Source organism: Macaca fascicularis, chromosome 5 (genome assembly GCF_037993035.2).
Source record: "Macaca fascicularis isolate 582-1 chromosome 5, T2T-MFA8v1.1".
NCBI classification, from domain to species: Eukaryota; Metazoa; Chordata; class Mammalia; order Primates; family Cercopithecidae; genus Macaca; species Macaca fascicularis.
Window position 1 is genome coordinate 132,968,949 of NC_088379.1, and position 22,676 is coordinate 132,991,624.

At 44.6% G+C, this 22,676-nt stretch overlaps 2 protein-coding genes across 26 annotated transcripts in view; one reads left to right on the plus strand and one right to left on the minus strand.

Moving 5' to 3' along the window:
- Positions 1–7,275, minus strand: part of MFSD8 (major facilitator superfamily domain containing 8) — a 55,256-nt gene extending 47,981 nt beyond the window's left edge. For 10 of the 12 annotated variants that reach the window (XR_012435083.1, XR_012435086.1, XR_012435082.1 and 7 more), the window contains exon 1: positions 7,199–7,275. Coding sequence is in view for 3 of the 12 variants with exons in the window: in XM_015450811.3 (XP_015306297.1) it covers positions 7,199–7,260 (62 nt within the window). In the remaining 9 variants the exon portion in view is untranslated. Of the gene's footprint in view, positions 1–7,035 lie in introns of all 12 variants that reach the window. The other 2 variants (XM_074040427.1, XM_015450812.3) reach the window with 1 other exon arrangement.
- Positions 7,276–7,410: 135 nt separating this feature from the next.
- The window catches only part of ABHD18 (abhydrolase domain containing 18), a 68,662-nt gene continuing 53,396 nt past the window's right edge, over positions 7,411–22,676 (plus strand). For 8 of the 14 annotated variants that reach the window (XM_065545455.2, XM_065545454.2, XM_074040431.1 and 5 more), the window contains exons 1-2: positions 7,411–7,730; positions 15,022–15,165. The gene's annotated coding sequence lies outside the window, so the exon portion shown is untranslated. The remainder of the gene's footprint in view (positions 7,731–15,021; positions 15,166–22,676) is intronic. The other 6 variants (XM_074040432.1, XM_074040447.1, XM_074040436.1 and 3 more) reach the window with 1 other exon arrangement.

A 22,676-nucleotide genomic window follows, 5' to 3' on the forward strand; every position in this document is an offset into this window, starting at 1 on the left:
CAAACAAGAAGCCCCAAATTAAAGCTGGTGGAAAGAGTGTGGTGACAGCAACAACAACAAAAAAAACTGTTGCTGCCAGATTTCAAAAACATGCTGCAGGAATAGTCTTCCAGGAAAACAGTCTGTCAGAAAAACTAAAAAGCAGATGTAAGTACTTAAAAGTAGAGCAGCTGGCCTCAGAGCCTATTGATACATTTGGGACTGTTTGCTTCTATATCAGCACTTTGAGAAGCTGAGGTGGGTGGATCACTTGAGATCAGGAGTTTCAGATCAGCCTGGCCACATGGTGAAACCCGTCTTTACCAAAAATACAAAAATTAGCCGGGTCTGGTGGCCCACGCATGTAATCCCAGCTACTGTGGAAGCTGAGGCAGGAGAATCGCTTGAACCCGGGAGGCAGAGGTTACAGTGAGCCAAAATGGCACCACTGCATTCCAGACTAGGCCACAGAGCGAGACCCCATCTCAAAAAAAAAAAAAAATGTATGGCAGTGCAGAATAAATTGGTATAGAAGCAAACAGTCCCAAACGTTTAAATAGGCTCTGAGGACATCACTCTATTAAAATTCATTTCAGCATCAATATTCATTTTAATGATCTCAAGATAAAATCAAGATAAAACTGCATTCCATAAACTCTGTTTAGTAAATCGAGGACCAGAGAAATACATTTTTCAAAGGGTTTTGAGTTAAGAGTGATCAAAAAAGGTTTGGTGCTTACGAGGAACAAATGAGTAAAAATTAACATGGTCATAGACAGCTGAAGTTTAACTGAATTTATTAATTTACTTGAGATAATTATGTATATTTCAAATAAAATAATTCCATTTTCCTAAAGGTAAAAATACATAATTATGCAGTAAGAGGCAAAAGGTGAACATCGCTGAGTCATTGACCATAAACTAGGATCAAAACAACCAGAATTATAAGGATCAAAATACTGACGTTATTCCTTCAAAGCCTTAAAATTAGTTTTTATTTGTACATTTGGCATAGGACAAAGGCGAGCTCATTTTAGACAGGTTTGTAAAAGTATCAAGAGGTGTGGGGAAAAGAAAGATCAGATTGTTACTGTGTCTATATAGAAAGAAGTAGACATAAGAGACTCCATTGTAAAGGTAAACTGAGGCTGGAGCCGAACCGAGGAATACAAGGCAAATGGCAGTGAGAACAGCCTTTATTAGGACTCGTGGGCGAGGTTCCTCGGTCCAAAGGCGTGGGCCGAGGAAGTCGCACTGAGGGAGGACGTTAGGGGCTTTTTATAGCCCAAGAGGTAGGGAAGCTGGTTGTGCAAACAGGGCCTGGGGGTCCTGAAACTACTAGGGCAGGAGTTGAGTAAGGGTCATGAGGAAGGGGTCTTTGGAAACTGTCAACCGAAACTGCTGTTTACGAACTTGTTGAATGCAGGTGAGCTGCAGGTCATGGGGGAGTGTGGTTGCCCAGCCAGAGCTCTGACGCATGTAAGTCTGCGGGTGTGTACAAGGGTGAAGGGAGTCTTTAACAAAAGGCCTGCTATGCCAGGTAACACCACCATGTTGGGTCTAGATTCCTGCCTAACCTTCCGACCTCTTTCTAATAAGAAAATGGGGCGACGTGTTCATCTGGCTGCTTCCTGCTGGTATGGGTCGTCGTGGGGTTCTTTGGAGGTCGGAACTCGGGTATAGGGGTGGAGCAGCATCTGACTGAAAGTGACCTGGGAGACTTCTTTCACGCGGTCCTGGATGAAGCGGAGGACACAGGGAGCTATGAGTAGCAAGAAGCCAATGATTAGTAAGGGGCTTAGAAAGGGTAGGACTTAACCGGCCAGACAACTGCCACCACCTAAGTGAGGGCCTTGATCCAAGGTTTTTCTGGTGGAGTCTTTCCCGAATCTTTTCTAGAGTGAGGAGATTGGTTTCTACTAGTCCTGACTCATTGATGTAGTGTTCCGCTGGGAAGGGGAAACGAGGGGGTTAGGTTAGAGGAGTTAAAAGGGCTGGGTAAGGGTACCGCAACCAGTGGGGGCTTATTCAAGGCTGCACACAAGAAACAACGACAGATGTTGTGTACCTCGGCCATGTGTACCACTTGAGCGCCTTCCCTGACTAAGGTTAGCCAGGAAACAGGGTTGCTGCTGTCCTGGGGCTTGCTGCCTGGGCTAGAGCTGAGACGGCTTCCTCCTGTTGTCTGATGTCAGAGGCCAGGCTGATGAGGCTGCTTACGACCTTGATGTAGGCCTTAAAAGATCCTGAGTGGGGCCACGGGATAAGACTCACTATGCCCACCAGTCCTAGGAAGGACAAGATCTCTTCTGCATCCTGAGGAGGCTGGAGAGTTTCAATGAGGCTTATTCTATCTGCTGTGAGGCTTTTTGTAGTGGGTGTGAGGAGTATGCCTAGGTAGGTGACAGAAGGGCTGCAATGTTGAGCCTTAGCCGGGGTAACCTGATAACCTTGGTCGCCTAGAAAATTTAAAAGTGTAGCAGTATCTGCAAGGGAGCACTCCTAGGAAGGACTACATAGTAATAAGTCATCGACATACTGCAATAGTGTGCTGTGGGTCACGGGACAGAGGACAACATCCTGTGCCAGTGCCTGTCTGAAAAAATGGGGGCTATCACAGAACCTTTGAGGCAAAACAGTCCAAGTCAGCTGGGAAGAAATATGAGTGTCTGGATCTTCTAATGTAAAAGCAAACAGAAAGTGGCAGTCTGGGTGTAGAGGGATGGTAAAGAAGGCATCCTTCAGGTCAAGGACAGTGAAATGGGTGGTGTCAGGGGGAACACGTGAGAAGAATGTATATAGATCAGGAACAACTGGAAAGGTAGGGACTACTGCCTCATTGATGAGGCGTAGGTCCTGTACAAGATGACAGGCCCCAGAGCTTTTCTGTACAGGTAGGAGTATTGCATGGTGAGTTGGCGGGAACTAGAATGTGCTGTCGGAGCAGGCGTGTAATGATAGGTTTTAATCCCTATCGATGTTCAAGGGAGATAGGGAACTGGGGTCTAGAGGGAAACTTGGAAGGGTCTTTTAGCCGGATGCGGACCGGAGTATGGTGCTGGGCAATGATTGGAATGGAGGTGTCCCACACCTTAGGGTTAATGGGGACTGGAAACGGGAGTGGGGGGTCAGCCTGGCAGGGTTTGTCAGGTGAGAGAAGGGGGAAGAGGAACGCAAGGTGTGGGGAGGGGTTGGGTTGGAAGTGAACTGAGGCCCCTAGCTTGGAGAGGAGATCTCTTCCTAACAAGGGGACTGGGCACGAAGAAATGATAAGAAATGAGTGCGAGAAGAGGGAGCCATCCAAGCGGCAAGACAGAGGAGGAGTCTGGCGGTACGTGGAGGGAGTGCCATCAATTCCCATGACCGTGACAGTGGAGGGGTGGCTGGGGCCACTAAAGGAAGGCAAAACAGAGTAGGTAGCCTCTGTGTCCATGAGGAAAGATATGGACTTACCCACTACCTGAAGCATAACCCTGGGCTCGGCGAGAGTAAGAGGGGTTCCCGAGTCTGGGCCTCTTCAATCTTCGTCGGTGTCGAGGAGCTGGAAGGCGCCTCCAATACCTGGAGGAGGGTCGTCACGTGGAGGCGCAGCGACCGTCCTTAGGTCAGGGCAGTCTGATTTCCAGTGGCCCATCTGCCAACAGTTCGGACAGGGGCGAGTTGGCTCCTTTGGGTTAGGGCACTGCCTGGCCCAGTGGCCATCGTTGCTGCATTTGAAGCAGGCACCAGGTGGCGCTCGGGTAGTACCTCTTTTCTGGGAGCTCCTGGAGCCGGCCAGCCTCAGGGCTGCTACCAAGGCCTGGGTTTGGAGTTGTACCTTCTGTTTTAGCCTGGCCTGTCATTGGGCCTCAGCTGCTTCCTCCCTGGAGTTGTAGACCTTGAAGGCCAGTTTGACTAAGTCCTGGATGGGAGTTTGAGGGCCGTCCTCTGCCTTTTTTAACATTTTTTGGATATCGGGGGCCGACTGAGAAATAAAGTATGAAGCTAAGATGGCTCCTCCTGCAGGGGAGGCAGGGTCAAGGTGGGTGTACTGAATAAGTGACTCTGTCAGTTGGTTAAGAAAAACAGCCGGATTTTCATCTGAGCCTTGGACTACCTCCTTTAAGTTATTAAAATTGACTGACTTATTGGAGGCTGCCTGCATGCCAGCAAGAAGGCACTGGACCATCATATCTCGGCGGCGGCGGCCTGCCTGACCAACCTGCTAGTCCTAGTTGGGCTCGGCTGAGGGCACCACCTCAGTGCCAACTGGCATGGTGTGGCCAGTTAAATGAACCTGGTCAGCGTGCTGCCTGGCTGCCGCTAGGATACGCTCCCATTCCTCAGGGCACAGGGTTGAGGTCATAACGATATGGGGATCATGCCAGGTGAGGTCATACGCCTGGCACAGGTACTCAACTTTTTGAAATACTGAGTGGGGTTGGCCGAGAAAGAGCCTACACGCTTTTCAATCTTAGACAGGTCTGCCAGCGAAAATAGCACATGGACCCGGACCACTCCTTCGGCACCTGCCACCTCTCGCAAGGGACACAGGAGGTCGGTCCTGGACCGAGTATGGGCTGAGACAGGCGAGCAAGGGGAGGAGGTGGAGGTAGGGGAGGCAGAATCTGTCGGGTTTGGCAAGGGCACAGGAGGGGTGGAAGGGAGGGGAGGCAGTGACGAGGACGGGGATAATGGCGGGTCAGGGTAAGGAGAAGGTTGGGTGGGAGACCGAAGGGGTGGCCGGGATAGGGTGTCAGGAGGCTCAGAAAAAAAGGAGGAATCATCCCTCTCCTTGCTCGAGGGAAGAGACTTTGCGAGTAGGACCTGAGCTAACGAGCATTGAGCGCAGAGATCTGGGCGAGAACGCAAGTCCCAAAAGGCTTGAACATAGGCTATCTCGTGCCATTTGCCTAGTCTCTTGCAGAAGTTGGTCAGATCCAAGAGGATGTTAAAGTCTAGAGTGCCTTCTGCAGGCCACTGAGACTGATTATCCAATTTATACTGCGGTCATGCTACCGTGCAGAAGAAAATGAGCCGCTTTTGTTTTAGGTCTTGGCTGAGACTTAAAGTCTGGAAATTAGCCAAGAGGCACCTCAGAGGGGATTTTCGGTTTGGTTTGGACTGGGTAGTTCCCACGGTCCTAAGGCAGGCAGTCCGGTGGCAATGGGAGCATCCTCCCACTGTCATGAGGAGTGCGGGGTACGGCAGCTTCCAGGGAGGTTGGACGTCTCCTAGTCCCCGGTGCCAAGGTCACAGTTGGCCAGAGGGAGCCCCTGACGTGGCCATGCGTTTCAGACAAGGACTGCCCGGAGGGGGCCTACAGGACAGGGGAAAACTTACCCAGCAGTGATTGAATTGAGTCTTGGATTTGGTGAAACGGCTCCCGGCTCAGAAAGAAGGTCCTGGCTCTGGGAGAGGAGAGCCTGCCCGACCTAGGAAGGGTCCAGGGGAGGGGTCTCCTCCTGGGTTTCGGCACCAAATGTAAAGGTAAACTGAGGCTGGAGCCGAACCAGGAACGAAGACACAAGGCAAATGGCAGTGAGAATAGCCTTTATTAGGACTCGCGAGCGAGGTTCCTCGGTCCAAAGGTGCGGGCCGAGGAAGTCGCACTGAGGGAGGACGGTAGGGACTTTTTATAGCCCAAGAGGTAGGGAAGCTGGTTGTGCAAACAGGGCCTGGGGGGTCCTGAAACTACTAGGGCAGGAGTTGAGTAAGGGTCATGAGGGAGGGGTCTTTGGAAACTGTCAACCAAAACTGCTGTTCACGAACTTGTTGAATGCAGGTGAGCTGCAGGTCATGGGGGAGTGTGGTTGCCCAGCCAGAACTCTGACACATGTAAGTCTGCGAGTGTGTACAAGGGTGAAGGGAGTCTTTAACAAAAGGCCTGCTATGCCGGGTAACATCGCCATGTTGGGTCTAGATTCCTGCCTAACATCCACCTTGTTCTATATTTGAGATGCTGTTAATCTGTGACCCTACCCCCAACCTTGTCCTTGCAAGAGACATGTGCTGCGGTGACTCAAGGTTTAAAGGATTTTGGCCTGTGCAGGGTGTGCTTTGTTAAAGAAGTGCCTGAAGGCAGCTTACTGGTTAAAAGTCATCACCATTATCTTAATCTCAAGTACCCAGGGACACTTACACTGCCAAAGGTCACAGGGACCTCTGCCTAGGAAAGCTAGGTATTGTCCAAGGTTTCTCCCCATGTGATAGTCTGAAATATGGCCCCGTGGGAAGGGAAAGACCTGATCGTCCCCCAGACTGACGCCCCCCAGCCTGACACCCGTGAAAGGTCTGTGCTGAGGAGGACTAGTATAGGAGGAAAGAAGGCCTCTTGGCAGTTGAGATAGAGAAAAGCATCTGTCTCCTGCCCATCCCTGGGCAATGGAACATCTCGGTGTAAAACCAGATTGTTGTTCTGTTTACTGAGAAAGGAGAAAACCGCCTTAGGGCGAAAGGTGGGACTTCCTAGCAATGCTGCTCTTTATGCACTAAAAAGGTTTATGGAGATGTTTGCATATGCATATCAAGGCACAGCACTTTTCCTTAAACTAATATCACAGACATCTTTATTCACATTTCTTACTGCTTACCTTCTCCCTATGATGATCCTATTATCCTGTCACTTCCCTTTTTCTAAGACGGTAAGGATAATTATCAATAAATACTAAGGGAACTCAGAGACCGGTGCCAGCTTAGGTCCCCTGGGCCCACCTTTTCTTTCTCTATACTTTGTCTCTGTGTCTCATTTCTTTTCTCAAGTCTCTGGTTCCACCTAAGGAGAAACGCCCACAGATGTGGAGGGGCAGGCCACTCCTTCAAAGAGGTTGTCAGGCAGTCAGGCAGCAGGTCATTATTAAGACCGATAACTTCAAGCATCGATTAAATCCATCATTTTGGAACTGTGAAATGTGTAAAGTGATCAGCTACAAAGAGCCAAATATAGAATTCTGAAGATACAGAATGTGGTGGCTTGGCTGCTGCAACAGGCAAAGCAGCAGCCTGGGTTTCTCCGGCCCGTCACTCGAACCCACCGGCTCATCACCGCAAGGTGCGGCCAGATGCCCTTTATCTTACCTTGGGAGCGAATCTCCTCGGTTCACACAACCCGGCCACCGGCTCCTACCGCGCTGGCACCCCTCTGGCAGCGAGGGTTCGTCCCAGTGCGGGTGACGCCCGGAAAGGAGCCAGTCCCAACAGCGCAGGAGGCTGAGGGGTCCCTCTACCAGGATTCGCTCACCTGCTTCCAGGTGTGTCGCCTAACAGCGGCTCCCGTTCACCTTCGATCCGCAGGTCCGCCATAGTTACAGTCCCTACAAGGCGTCTTGCGCTCAACTCTCGCGACACCTGCTTTCTCACATTCTGGGTGGCGTGAAGCTGGCAAAACAAGCCTGCAAGTGCGCGTGCGCACCTGACAGTCGGACGTGAGCGGAACGCCCCGAGGTCATAGGCGGGGTCACGCGGAAGGCCGGACAGCGCAGGGCGAAAGGAAGCAGCAGGGCAAGGGAGCCTTCTCCCTCAGTAGGCGCTTCCCATTCTGAGGGGGAGGAAGAGCCGAGGCGAGCTCTGGGCGTGTCCAAACTGCCGCCCCGCCCCGCTCCGCCCCGCGCTCGTCTTCGTCTCTCCGCTTCGCCTTCCATTTGGATTCCTGGAAAGGTTACCCGACCCGCGGTTGGGGCTCTGACCAAAGTCGAGTCCTCGAAAGGGAGCCTGGAAAGCGGCGGTGCTGGGAGGCCCGGCCAGCTCAATCGCAGGCTTCTGCCTGACGGCCGGTAGGTAGCCGGCCGGGTTAAGTAGCAGGCGCGCTAAGAGCTCCCCGCGCCTCTTAGCGCGTCGTGTACGTGCCGGGAGGCAGGGACCTGGGACGCGGAGCTAGGCGGGAGACTCGCGGGTCAGGGACGTGGGGTGAGGCAGGGGCGAGAGACAAGGCTGGAGTCCGCGGCGCGCTCCGGAGGGCCGAGGTGATGGGGGCGAGCGGGTGGGCAGTCCCTTACCCCCCGTGAAAGGTAGAGCTGCCTTCCAGCTCTCTTCTCTAGGTCGGCTAAATGCAAGGGCACATTACCTGGAGGGCTTGTCAAAGCCAGTACTGAAGGTGGGATCCGCTGCTTGTAAGCTGCAGGTTGCCGGATGCGCACCCCAACGGCGGCTGCGCCTACGGGGGCCTCAGCCTTGCAAAATCTCACTCAGAAGAGCCTGCTGCTGAAACGTGGAGGTTGAAAAAGGCACAGCACCTGCCTAGCAATGACCAGCTCCTTTCGTCACAAGGAAGATGACATTTTTAGAAAACATGTCATGGGTTTTCACGAGATCTCCATGTTTATTTCCTGGTAGTTATGTATTAACATCTTATCTTTACTATTAGGCTTGTAGGCTAGCTGGTGTCAGTAGTCATTCTGTGTCTCATAAATTACCGTTTTATTAGCGCCAGATACATTGTCATGTAATTTCATTTGATCACAACTGAAATAGGCAAAGCAGACACATTTCTATTTTACCGAAAATTAAGATCCAGACAAGTTAAACCTAGAGTCACTCGGTGTGGAAGTGGCAAAGTTGGAAACCAAACTTATTTTTTTTAATTAATATTTATGAGCATTTACCCAATGCTAGGTCCTATACTAGTTGCACAGTCGTGTATGATATATGACATCACTTCTGATCTTTGTGTCATTTTTGACCTTGTGTGTATCAACCAGGCATGGTCAACTGGTGAACACCTAAAGTTGAAACGTGCAGGCCGGGTGCGGTGGCTCACGCCTGTAATCCCAGCACTTTGGGAGGCCGAGGCGGGCGGATCATGAGGTCAGGAGATCGAGACCATCCTGGCTAACACGGTGAAACCCCGACTCTACTAAAAATACACCAAAAAAAAGAAAATTAGCCGGGCTTGGTGGCACGCACCTGTAGTCCCAGCTACTCAGGAGGCTGAGGCAGGAGAATCCCTTGAACCCAGGAGGCTGAGGCTGCAGTGAGCCGAGATCGTGCCACTGCACTCCAGCCTGGGCAAGAGAGCGAGACTCTGTCTCAAAAAAAAAATAAATAAAAACCTTGAAACGTACTATTCAGAAATACCATCTAAATCAAGACCTATTTGCACTTGGATTCAGTCTTGTAGATTCATTTGTAACAGTTCACAAAAACAAGTCAGATTTGTATTATTGGTTCCAAGAAGATACATAGGTAGAAAAGTTAGTATTTTCTTGCCATAATGTCGCTTTACTATATTGTCTATATTGTCTTTTTTAATTCCTGGGGGCTAGCAATGTATGGCACATATATAGTGGACAAGGGGATTTTTAACCAGTATAGCAGTAGGCAGAATGGTTCCTAGATAAATATACGTTGGATGAATGCTCATTGAATTACCTCATCTAATCCTTACAACAATCCTCTGAGGTGGGAATTGTCTCATGTATACAAGGAAATGGAAGGCAGGGAGATTAAGTAACTTGCCCACAGTCATACAGCTAACAAGCAACAGAGCTAGAATTCAAGAAACGCAGGACTCCTGGTTCTAAAACCTGTGCTCTTTACCACCAGGCGTCTTAAGGGGAAAAAATGGCAAAGCAGCAAGCAGGATCTTTCCTCATATCTCATAAATATATAGTAGATATTCAGTTTTTATATAAGTGAAATAATTGGCTATCATGTATCAGGGCAGATATTACTTTCTGTTATAGGTTAAAGTGGCCTACTCAAGGTCATACAGCTAGTAGAGGAATCCCAGTCCTCTGACACTGCTCTTTTCCATTTGTGCCTCCAAGTGATGACTTCAGACCACAAAAGCACATGGGATGAGTACATACACAGCTGGTGAAATCTAAGTAAGCTTAGTGTATTGTACCAGTAGAAAAAAAAAAAAGAAAAAATGTTTCTTAGGAACACATAGCATCCAAACAAACATTTAAACATATATGTGTGTATGTATATATATATATGTTTGTTTTTTTTAATAAAGCCCATGGAAAAGAGGAGCTAAATTTGAAGAGATTAGATTATTTCTTGAATGTTTCACACGAGAATATGAGACAGTTCAGTTGGTGGATTTCCTTAGGTGACTGCCCAGGATAGTTACCCACACCCGTTTCAAACAAACAAACAAGCTTCCTATTTTGTTACTCTTGTTCAGTGTAAGATTAAAAGGAATTATATTTGTTGAATTATATTTGTGAAGCTAGGGAGGTAGATTTTACCAGTGGATATCTGAGGTATCTAAACCCTTTCTTAGCTGCTTAAACTTGTATAGACATTATTTAGAAGTAAAGTTACAAGATAAAACTTGAAGTCTCTTTTTTTTTAGGTAAGGGAATAAGTTCTTGTACATGGTAATATTTTTTAAATTTTCATTTATGCCTTTGAGATATATATCACCAATGTAAAGATAAAAGTCCAGAAAAAAATTAGTATTGCATTGTTAAATACTTAGATACCAGATTGACAGGAAATAAAAGTACTAGATAGCATAATAAATGATGAGTGTCACTTTAGCAACTCATTTCTAGGGAAGACTTTTTAGTTCTTGGTACTGTACTAGAACTTCTATTTTTATTTCCCTTTGCTTTTCCCTGTCACATTGATAATTGGGTCATTTTGGCTTGATATATACTTCAAAAATGGGTTCTATTTCTGCAGAAGCTCGTTGTTGTCTGTCCAGCCTGAAGCAGGGACTTTTAAGTATCTGGCATGGCTCCAGATGGTGCCTCATTTTGGTAATTTAGAGTTATGTTCACCCTGGGCTTGGATTTTTATCTGTTCATGGTGGCACTGAATACCCTGGACCCAGCCAACCCTGTCTAGAAAAACTTACGTGTTTAGAAAGTTCCACAAAACCTGTCTTTTATGTTGTTCTTGGAGCTGAAATGGAATTTAAGAAGATTTGTGTAATCCCACACCCCAGAACCAAATTTATACTAACCTGTATGTGTGTTTGATTTACTTTCTGTTCCTCATTTATTAGTTGTTTATTAGTAGGTAAATATAGTAAGGAATATGCTGTGTCTAAGTTTGGAGTGCTGACTTTTGTGGCACAGGGAATAAAAGTGATTTGGGAAGGTTTTCTTTTTATTTTTTCTTTTTGAGACGGACTTTTGCTCTCGTCGCCCAGGCTGGAGTGCAGTGGTGCAATATCAGCTCACTGCAGCCTCTGCCTCCTGGGATCCAGGGATTCTCCTGCCTCAGTCTCCCAAGTAGCTGGGTTTACAGGTGCCCACCACCACACCTGGCTAATTTTGTATTTTTAGTAGAGACGGGGTTTCTCCATGTTGGTCAGGCATGTGTCCAACTCCCAAACTCAGGTGATCCGCTTGCCTCAACCTGCCAAAGTGCTGTGATTACAGGCATGAGCCACTGGGAACGTTTTCTAGTTTGGGTAGAAAACTGGAAATAAGTAAACAATTTAGGCAAATAATAAATATAGTACTTTACAAAAATATTTGAAAAGTTCATCGTTCTTAGGTCCTTTCTTGCTTCCTTTGCAACTTTCTAACTCCATATTTTTGCCTTACCTTGGTTTTATCTACCAATCTAGAAGAATATCAAAGTTTAGGAAAATGGAGCATCTCATGAGCAGTATATTACTTTTCTTCTTACTCTAAAATATAGGTGTTGTTTTTTGTTGTTGTTGGGTTTATTTATTTGTTTATTTATTTTGGAGACAAGATTTTGCTCTGTTGCCGAGGCTGGCGTGCAGTGGTGCAACCATGCTCACTGTTGCCTCAACTTCCCAGGCTTACACAGTCCTCCCACTGCAGCCTCCTGAGTAGCTGGGACTACAAGTGTGCACCACCACACCTGGCTAGATTTCAAAATTTTTTTGTAGAGACAGGGTCTCATTGTGTTGCCAGGGCTTGTCTTGCACTCCTGGGCCCAAGCAGTCCTGTTTTTGGCCTCCCAAAGTGCTGGGATTACAATCATGAGCCACTGTGCCTGGCCAGGATTTTTTTTTTAAAAGACGAGGTCTCACTATGCTGCCCAGGCTGGTTTCAAACTCCTGGTCTCAAGCAATCCTCCCTTCTCAGCCTCCCAAAGTGCTAGGATTACAGATGTGAGCCACCACATCCAGCCTAGCCAGGATTTTTAATTAAATTTTATTTTACTATCGTGGATTCCACTTATTGTTATTGATGCCATGGATGTTACAAAGGAAGATGATGCCCCTGGTTCATTTCATGCCGCTGTTAAGAAAATAAGTGGGCCAAGTGCGGTGGCTCATGCCTGTAATCCCAGCACTTTGGGAGGCCAAGGCGGGCAGATCACCTGAGGTCAGGAGTGTGAGACCAGCCTGACCAACATGGAGAAACCCCGTCTCTACTAAAAATACTAAATTAGCCAGGCATGGTGGCGGATGCCTGTAATCCCAGCTACTCGGAAGGCTGAGGCAGGAGAATTGCTTGAACCTGGGAGACAGAGGTTGTGGTGAGCCAAGATTGCGCCGTTGCAGTCCAGCCTGGGCAACAAGAGTGAAACTCCGTCTCAAAAAAAAAGAAAAGAAAAGAAAGAAAATAAGTGACCTATAATATAATGCAAAAGGCAGTGAAGTCCTAGCTGGGTGCAGTTGCTCATGCCTGTAATCTCAGGACTTTGAGAGGCTGAGGTGGGAGGATTGCTTGAGCTCAGGAGTTCGAGACCAGCCTGGTCAATATAGCAAGACCCTCATCTCTACAAAAAATAAATTAGGCTGGGCATGGTGGCTCACGCCTGTAATCCCAGCACTTTGGGAGGCCAAGGTGTGTGGATCAGCTGAGGTCGGGAGTTTGAGACCAGCCTGGCCAACATGGTAAAACCCCGTCTCTACTAAAAATACAAAAGTTAGCCAGAAGTGGTGGTACATGCCTGTAATCCCAACTACTTGGAAGGCTTAGGCAGGAGAATTGCTTGAACCTGGGAGGCGGAGTTTGCAGTGAGCTAGATGGCGCCACTGCACTCCAGCCTGAGTGAGAAGAGCCAGACTCCGTCTCAAAAAAAAGAAGATACAGAAATTAGCCAGGCAAGGAAGGTGGCCTGTGTGCCTGTGGTCCCAGCTACTCTAGAGGCTGCACTGGGTGGATTACTTGAACCTAGGAGCTAGAAGGTTGAGGCTGCAGTGAGCCATGATTGTCCCACTCACACTCAAGCCTGGGCAACAGAGCAAGACCCTGTCTCAAAAAAAAAAAAAGACAACGAAGTCTTGCATTCCAATGACATGCCACTGTTCTGTTGCACTTTAATAAATGTATACAAAAGATATATTGATGCTGTATATTTTAACAATTCCAGGAAGACCCAGGGAATAGAATAATTAAAATTATTATCACCTAGAATTATCTTTACTCATGCCATAGCACTCCCACCTGCCCCCCCCACCCCCCCCCCCGCCACTCCCCTGGTAGGAAAATGTGAAGAAAGTAAGTATATCTGAAGAGTTGACTTTTTTTTTTTTTTTTTTTTTTTTTTTTTTTTTTTTTGAGACAGAGTCTTGCTCTTTGTATCCAAAGTCTTACTAAGTATATCCAAAGAGTTGGCTTTTTTTGTTGAGGGGGCAGAGTCTTGCTCTGTCGCCCAGGCTGGAGTGCAGTGGTGTGATCCTGGCTCACTGCAACCTCCGCCTCCCCAGTTCAAATGATTCTCCTGCCTCAGCCTCTCGAGTAGCTGGGACTACAGACGCCCGCCACCACGCCCGGCTAATTTTTTGTATTTTTAGTAGAGATGGGGTTTCTCCATGTTAGCCAGGATGGTCTCGATCTCCTGACCTCGTGATCCGCCCGCCTCGGCCTCCCAAAGTGCTGGGATTACAGGTGTGAGCCACCACACCTGGCCTAAGAGTTGGCATCTTATTTGGAATATGTAACACTAGTCAGAATTTTGGTAAAGAATAATCTATTCCATTTCCACTCCAACTGGGTGTACTTCGGTTCCCAGTTCTGACACTAACCACCTAGAGTTAATGCAGACCCCACAAGTTAAGGGCTTAGTTCTTCAGATGCACTTCAGGGTTCTCCAGGCCTCTCATCCTTCTGACCAACTTGGCTAAAAATTTAGGAGTTCCTGAGAGCCCTGTGGGTCTGTAATTTGCTAGAATGACTCAGAACTCAGGAAACAGCTATATTTATGATTATAGGTTATTATAAAGTATACAACTCAGGAACAGCCAAACGAAGAGAAACATGAGGCAAGGTATGGGAATGAATGTGGAACTACCTGGCCTCTTCCTATGTACTCACGGAGCATCTCCTTCCCGACACATCAAGGTGTTCATCAACCAGAAAGCTCCACCAAAGTTTAGTGTCCAGAATTTCTACTGGAGTTTCATTAATAGGCATGATTGATTGAATCTTTGGCCATGTGATTGAACTCACTTTCCAGCTCCCTTTCCCTCTGGAGGTCAGAGGATCCCAAAGTTCCTTTCTGGTGGCCAGCCCTGATTCTGAAACTTTCAGGGGGCCCACAGGGAGTTGCTTGTTTAGCATAACAGATACTCATCACTTAAGAAAAACCAAGGGTTTTAGGAAGTTCATGCCAGGAACTGAGGTCAAAGACCAGACATACTCTTTTTTTTGTTTGTTTGGGTTTTTTTGTTTGTTTTTGTTTTTTTGAGACAGAGTCTCGCTCTGGCTAATTTTTGTGTATTTTTTGTAGAGACAGGGTTTCACCATGTTGGCCAGGCTGGTTTTGAACTCCTGACTTCAAGTGATCCACCCGCCTTGGCTTCTCAAAGTGCTGGGATTACAGGCGTGAGCCACCATGCCTGGCCCAGATATACTCTTTATTATTCCACATTGACATGCACTCTACAAGAAAAACACTAGTCAAGCAATTTAAATGTATACTACATATACTTACATGATTGTAATTGCACTAAAGTAGAAAATATATGTAATGAAGACAACATTTCAGAAGTTAGTTTGCCTTTTACCATTTGTTTCATGATTAAAAACCAAAATTCTAAGAGGCAAGTGTTTTTACTTTGTTTTGGTTTTTTTATTCTTGTTTCTGACAAAGGTGTTAAGTGAATGAAAATATATAAACATGATTTAGACAATCTTTTCTCTCCCCTTCCCTCCCCACTCGTTTCCTTTCTTTTCTTAGACCGGGTCTCACTCTGTCACCCAGGCTGGAGTGCGGTGGTGTGATCCTGGCTCACTGCGTCCTCTGCCTCCTAGGCTCAAGCAGTCCTCCTGCCTCAGCATCCCAAGTAGGTGGGACTACACAGGCACACACCACCACGCACAGGTAAGTTCTGTACTTTTCATAGAGACAGGGTTTCCCCATGTCACCCAGGCTGGTTTGGAATTGCTGTACTGAAGCGATCCTCTCACCCTCTCACCTCGGTGTCACAAACTACTGGGATTACAGATGTGAGCCACCATGCCTTGTTGATTTAGACAAACTTTCAAAATTTGCTTATAAACAAATGTTTGTTCAAGTCTCTGGAGTTTGGGGGGTTTTTCCCCCATACTGGTAGGAAAATGTGAAGAAAGTAAGTAGGGGCATCAGGTATTGAGGGTGTCACCCCAGATACTCTACTCAAAAGCTGAGAAGTACAATTGGTTTCTCCCAGCGTAGCAGACAGTTTCTAAGGTGGCCCTCAAGATCCTCAAATTCTGATGTTCATATTTTTGTGTGATTCCCTTCCTTGAGTTAGGGCAGAACCCATGATTTGCTTTCTAACCAGTCATATGGCAAAGGTGATTGGCTGTCATTCCCATGATGACATTATGTTATATGGCAAAAGTATGGCTTGTGTGGCTCACGCTTACTTTCCTGCTGGCCTTGAAGAAATAGCTGCCATGTTGTGAACTTCCTATGAAGACAGCCATGTGACAGGGAGCTGTGGATAGCCTCCAGGAGCAGAGGCTGGCTTCTGGCTGATGGACAGCAAAAAAAAGAAAAATTGAAGCTCATGGTCCCACAGCCACAAAAAAAATGAATTCTGCCTTCAACCTGAGTAAGCGTGGAAGTGAGTTCTTGTCTCTTCAAGCCTACAGATGAAAATGAAGCCCAGCTGACACCTTGATTGAAGCCAGATGAGATCCTGAAGCAGAAAACCCAAGTAGGCTGGGTTCTTGGAAGGTAATCCTCAAGGAAAAGGGAAGAAGATGGAGGAAACAAACTAGATGCAAGAGATTTGTTCTTCAAATTCTATTCTTTAAAGGTCTTGGTTATTAAAAGCTTCCAACTATTTAAATTATGCAGTAGCCTTTTTTTGAAGAGAATATTAACCTTAAGTTTTGTGGTTTGGTTTTGTTTTGTTTTGTTTTTTGAGACAGAGTCTTACTCTGTCGCCCACACTGGAGAGCAACAGCACTATCATAGCTCACTGCCACCTCACTCTCCCAGGCTCAAGCTATCCTCCCACCTTAGCCTTCTGAGTAGCTGGGACTACAGGCACACACCACTGTGGACCACTGCACCCAACTGTTTATTATTTTTGTGTGATGTGGTCTCACTCTGTCACCCAGACCTGGAGTGCAGTAGCATGATCTTGGCTCACTGTAGCCTCTGCCAACTCAGTTCAAGCAATCCTCCCACCTCAGCCTCCTAAGTAGCTGAAACTACGGGCATGCACCACCATATATGGCTAGTTTTTTGTATTTATTGTAGAGATGGGATTTCACCATGTTGCCCAGGCTGGTCTTGAACTCCTGGGCTCAAGCGATCCACCCACCTTAGCCTCCCAAAGTGCGGGATTACAGGTGTGAGCCATGGCATCTGGCAAGTTCTGTTCTGAGTTAAATAGTGAACTACTTCTGGCTGGATGCGGTGGCTCACACCTGTAATCCCAGCACTTTGGGAGGCTGAAGAGGGTGGAGGGTGGATCACCTGAGGTCAGCAGTTTGGGACCTGCCTGGCCAACATGGTGAAGCCCCATCTCTACCAAAAATACAAAACTCAGCTGGGCATGGTGGTGGACGCCTATAATCTCAGCTACTTGGGAGGCTGAGCCAGGAGAATTGCTTGAACCCAGGAGATGGAGGTTGCAGTGAGCCAAGATCGCTCCATTGCACTCCAACCTAGGCAACAAGAGCGAAAACTCTCAAAAGAATAGTGAACTACTTCTGCTTACTGACAAAGCTGTCAAAAGGAAAAGAAAGCATCAATTTACTTCCCCTCAGAATTGTATTTGGAGACTCAGATTAACCCCAAATTCTATTTTGTTTTCTCAGTTTTTGTTCTTGTGGTAAAATACACTAACAGAATTTACCATCTTAATAATTTTAACTCTATTGTTCAAAGGTAAGTACATCTATATTGTTGTGCAGCTGTATCACCACCGTCCATCTCCAGTTTTCATCTTGCAAAACTGAAACTCTATACCCATTAAACAATAGCCTTCCCCTTTTCCCGTCCCCCTAGTACTGGGCAACCGTGCTTCTACTTTCTGCCTCTATGAATCTGACTACTCTAGGTATCTTGTTTAAATTGAATCATACAATATTTGTCTTTTTGTGACTGACTTATTTCACTTGGCGTAATGTCCTCTGAGTTCATCCATGTTGTATCATGTGCCAGAAGTTCCTTCCTTTGTATGACTGAATATATTCCTATTGTGTGTTGTTTGTGATTGTTTGTATGTACTTTGCTTATCCATTCATCTGCCAATGGGCACTAAAAGCTTCCACCTTTTATGTATTTATTTATTACCTAGGAAGTGAGGAAGCTTCTGCCAAATTCTAAATTTTATGGAGGAAAACAAAGCATGGCTGATTAGATAACTAGTGTTTACTTTAGATAGAGTATTAATTTTAGGTCTACTTTATGGCATATAGAATTTCCTTAAAATCAGTATTTGTATTATATTTATGCCTATTTTATAGGGTTGGGATAATTTACTTTTTTATTTTACTTCATTTTATTTTATTTATTTTATTTTGAGACGGAATCTTGCTCTGTCACCCAGGCTAGAGTGCAGTGGTGCAGTCTCGGCTCACTGCAACCTCTGCCTCCCAGGTTCGAGTGATTTTCCTGTCTCAGCCTCCTGAGTATCTGGGATCACAGATATGTGCCACCACACCCAGCTAGTTTTTGTATTTTTAGTAGAGATGGGGTTTTGGCATATTGGCCAAGCTGGTCTTGAACTCCTGACCTCAAGTGATCCGCCTGCCTCAGCCTCGTAAAGTGTTGAGATTACAAGCATAAGCCACAACGTCTGGCCTGTAATTTTAATGTAGTGATTTATAGTTGTATGTTTACATTTATAACAGTGTTATATTTGTGTCATACCTATGATTTATTTGATTTTCTAACCCAGGGGTCAGTAAGCTATGGCCTATTGGTCAACCTGCCTGTTTTTCTATGTCTTTTAAGTTAAGAATAGTTTTTACAGGTGAACATTTGTACCCAATTTCATTATGGGGTACTAACTTTGAATCTCAACTAAGCAAACTCCCAAGAAGAAAAAGTTCATTATTCTCATTAATTATACGTTACAAAAATGTATACTCAGTTATTTTTATGACATTTTGAATTTCCTCAGTGAAAAAAATGTGACTTTTGTTATCTGAAATACCTACATAATATCCTTAACTTTGCCTCTTGTCCTGCAAGGCCTATCATATATACTCTTCGGCCCTTTGTGGAAAACCTTTGCAGGGTCTCTCCTGTAGTCTTCTTATAGCATTCTTTTCAGATACTATTTGAAAACATATTAAAATGGAAACTAAAACTTTTTGTTTATATCATCTATTTATTGTTTTTCCATGAGGAATTCTACTAGGTATCCTACCAGTCATTGGATATACTTAGTATAAGTTGTTTTTAAAATATCCTTCAGCCAGGCGCGGTGGCTCACACCTGTAATCCCAGCACTTTGGAAGACTGAGGCTGGCGGATCACAAGGTCAGGAGATTGAGACCATCCTGGCTAACACGGTGAAATCCCGTCTCTACTAAAAATACAAAAAATTAACCACATGTGGTGGCGGGCACCTGTGGTCCCAGCTGCTTGGGAGGCTGAGGCAGGAGAATGGTGTGAATCTGGGAGGCAGAGCTAGAAGTGAGCCAAGATCGTGCCACTGCACTCCAGCCTGGCAACAGAGTGAGACTCCATCTCAAAGAAAAAAAAATTAAAATTAAAATAAATAAATAATAAAATAGCCTTTAGTTTTTGTGCACCTTAAAGTCAATATTTTCTCCCAATTAGGTATATTATTAAGGCTGTTTTGGAAAAATGTTATTCAGATATAATCAGAAATCTGTTTTAAAAATGAAAATAAAATCTATTTTAAAGACAGTTATAAAAATATTTAGGATAGTACAGATTGAAAAGCTTAATCTTGTAAAGGTAGTAACATGCATAGAACTTTATGATTTTTCACCTTGGGTTTCTGATAGGCTTAACTTTGAAGATATTGGAGGAGTGGCATAGTATAGTAGAAAGATGCATATTGCATTACAAATGAATAAGTCTGCTCAATGTTTGATGTATTCATTTGCAATTCTAATACAAAACTTGCAGGACAGAAGAAACATTGAGAATAAATTTTTTTTATGAATTAGTAATAAACATCTAGGTAGAAAATACAAAGAAAAGGAATCTTATAGTAGTTATCACAAATACTAAATAATTTATTAGTAGCAGAATGTGTGTAGTAAAGATACTTAAGGGATAGCATAAACATTAGTGGAGAAAATAAGCAAAACTGGATTAATGAATAAATAGGTATATCGCTTGATGAGAAGACTAAAAATCACAGTGCTATCGAGTTAATATATAGATTGAACACTATTACATTTTTATTTTTTAAGTCGTGACATAAATTGAATATATATGGAAAACTCATTGTAGAATTTTAAACATGAAAACAGTTGTAGTTAATAAGAGCTATTTGAAAGAAATTTAAAACAATATAGATTTTAGAACTTAATCCAAGTTTATAAAAGATTTCTAGTTTTTTTTATTTTTGAAAATTTTTGTGGGTACATAGTAGGTGTATGGATTTATAGATTTCTAGGTTTAAAAAATAGGAATTAGAAAACAGTAGAAAGAAAATGTTCCTGGAAAAATCATTAGTAAAGAGAAGAAAAATACACCATTTTACAATGACCTCCAATGAGAAAAAGGAATTTCATATTTTAAAGAACTGAATTTGAATACTTTTACAGTGTATTGAGGTCTACTGGATGTGTGGTTGATTATATAAACATTTAAGCATATAGAATACGTGTAAATATAATTTGTTAAGTTAATGGAATGGTAGAAGCTTTTTGCTGTAAATCTGATAAGGACTTAAAATCCTGATTCTATACTAGGTGTAGCACTTAAGTTTTCAAAGAGCTGTTCAAGTGCCTTCTATAAACTAATTTAAATTGCATACCAATTATTTCAGGTAAGTATTATCATTACTTCCATTTTACAGATGAATTACAGAAAGGCTAAGTGACTTGTTAAAAGTCTTATAATAAGAATTTGACCCAATTTGGCTCTAGAGTCTGTTCTCTTAGCCACAGTGATATATCACATGTTAAATACAGATGCTCCTCAGCTTACGATATGGTTACATCCTGATAAACCCCATTGTAAATAGAAAATATTGTTAAGTTGAAAATGCACTGAACACTCCGATGGACCTACTGTAAAGCTGAAAAATTGTAAGTTGAACCACTGTAAGTCTAAATGTTCCTCAGTTTATGATGAGGTTACGTTGTATAAATTCATCATAAAGTTGAAACATCAACTTTATGGTAAGTATGTAAGTCAAACTGTTTATTCAAAGTAAATGTAAAATAGTTAAATGTGAACAACCTACAGAATCAATAAAAAAAACAAATATTTATCATAATAATAAATATAAATTATCTAAATTTACCTGTTAAGAGAAAAATATGAGGTGGATCTATATACCCTGAATTTGAAAGAGCTTTGCGGATGTTTATAAACAAAAGGAGGAATAGCACTGAAAAAAACAATTAGTAGTTACTCTCTTCCATGTTTAAAAAACATCGAAAAGGCCGGGCGCGGTGGCTCACACACAGGGAGCACTTTGGGAGGCCGAGGCGAGCGGATCACGAGGTCAAGAGATCAAGACCATCCTGGCTAACACGGTGAAACCCCATCTCTACTAAAAATACAAAAATTTAGCCGGGCATGGTTGCAGGCGCCTGTAGTCCCAGCTACTCGGGAGGCTGAGGCAGGAGAATGGCATGAACCTGGGAGGCGGAGCTGGCAGTGAGCCGAGATCACGCCACTGCACTCTAGCCCGGGCGACAGAGTGAGACTCCGTCTCAAAAAAAAAAAGAAAAGATACAAAACACCATAAAACGTGTATGTGTATAAGTGGATAGAACATGGTATTAAAATATTAACAATGGCGACCAGGTGCAGTGGCTCACACCTGTAATCCTAGCACTTCGAAAGGCTGAGGCGGGTGGATCATTTGAGGTCGGGAGTTCGAAACCAGCCTGGCCAACATGACAAAACCCTGGCTCTACTAAAAGTACAAAAATTAGCTGGGTGTGCTTTTGCGTGCCTGTAATCCCAGCTACTTAGGAGGCTGAGACGGGAGAATCACTTGAGCCAAGGAGGCAGAGGTTGCATTGAGCCAAGATTGTGCCACTGCACTCCAGCCTGGGTGACAGAGTGAGACTCCCATCTCAAAAAAAAAAGGCCAATGGGAGGAGACGAAGAAGTGATGAAGAGAAGCTTCTCCACTTTACTCTGTATAAAATTTTTATATTGTCTTGATTCTGCCCAAAATGTGTTACATTACTTTTGTAATTTTTTAAAAAGTATGTGCAGTGGCTTGAATGTGTCCCCCATAGTTCACGTGTTGGAAACATAATCCCCAATACAATAGTGTTGGGAGGTGGGTCCTAATAAGAGATGATTAGGTTATGAGGGCTTTATCCTCATGGATGGATTAATATTATTATTTTGGAAGTGAATTAGTTATCTGGAGAGTGGGCTTACTATAAAAGAGTTCAATTCTCTGTTGCTCTCTTATCATGTGATACTTCCCCCATGTTATGATGCAGCAAGGTCCTCACCAAATGTTTACCCCTCAGCCTTGGACTTCCAGCCTGCAGAATTTTAAGAAATAAATTTCTCTTCTTTACAAATTACCCAGCTGGTGTTACTCTGTTATAGCAACACAAAACAGAGCAAGACAGTATGTGTAGGTAAATAAGTAACATCAACAAGAAAAAGATCAGAAAGAGTAGAATCCAAATTGTTAGCACTAGATATGCCTGAAAAGTAAAATTAAAAGTGATAGGAAGGGGGCCAGGTACAGTGGCTCACATTTGTAATTCCAGCACTTTGAGAGGCCAAGGCAGACGGATCACCTGAGCTCAGGAGTTCAAGACCAGCCTGGCGAACATGGTGAAACCCCATCTCTACTGAAAATACAAAAATTAGCTGGGGATGGTGATGGGTGCCTGTAGTCCCAGCCACTCAGGAGGCTGAGACAGGAGAATTGCCTGAACCCAAGGGGCGGAGGTTGCAGTGAGCTTGGGATCCCGCCACTGTACTCCAGCCTGGGCAACAGCGAGACTCCCTCTCAAAAAAAAAAAAAAGTGATTGGAAGGGGATTATTTTCCCCATTTTTACTATACATACCTTCATATTGGTGAATTTAAGAATTTTACAGTGAGCGTTCTTTAATTTAAAAAGAGTATGTAATTATTTTTTCTTTCCTTTCCCTTATATTAATTATCTCTACCTGTGCTTTACCCACTGAGTAGGTAATTTTCAACACATTCACTGGAACATAGTAACGGGTAGATTTCAAGAGGTGTATGATTTTA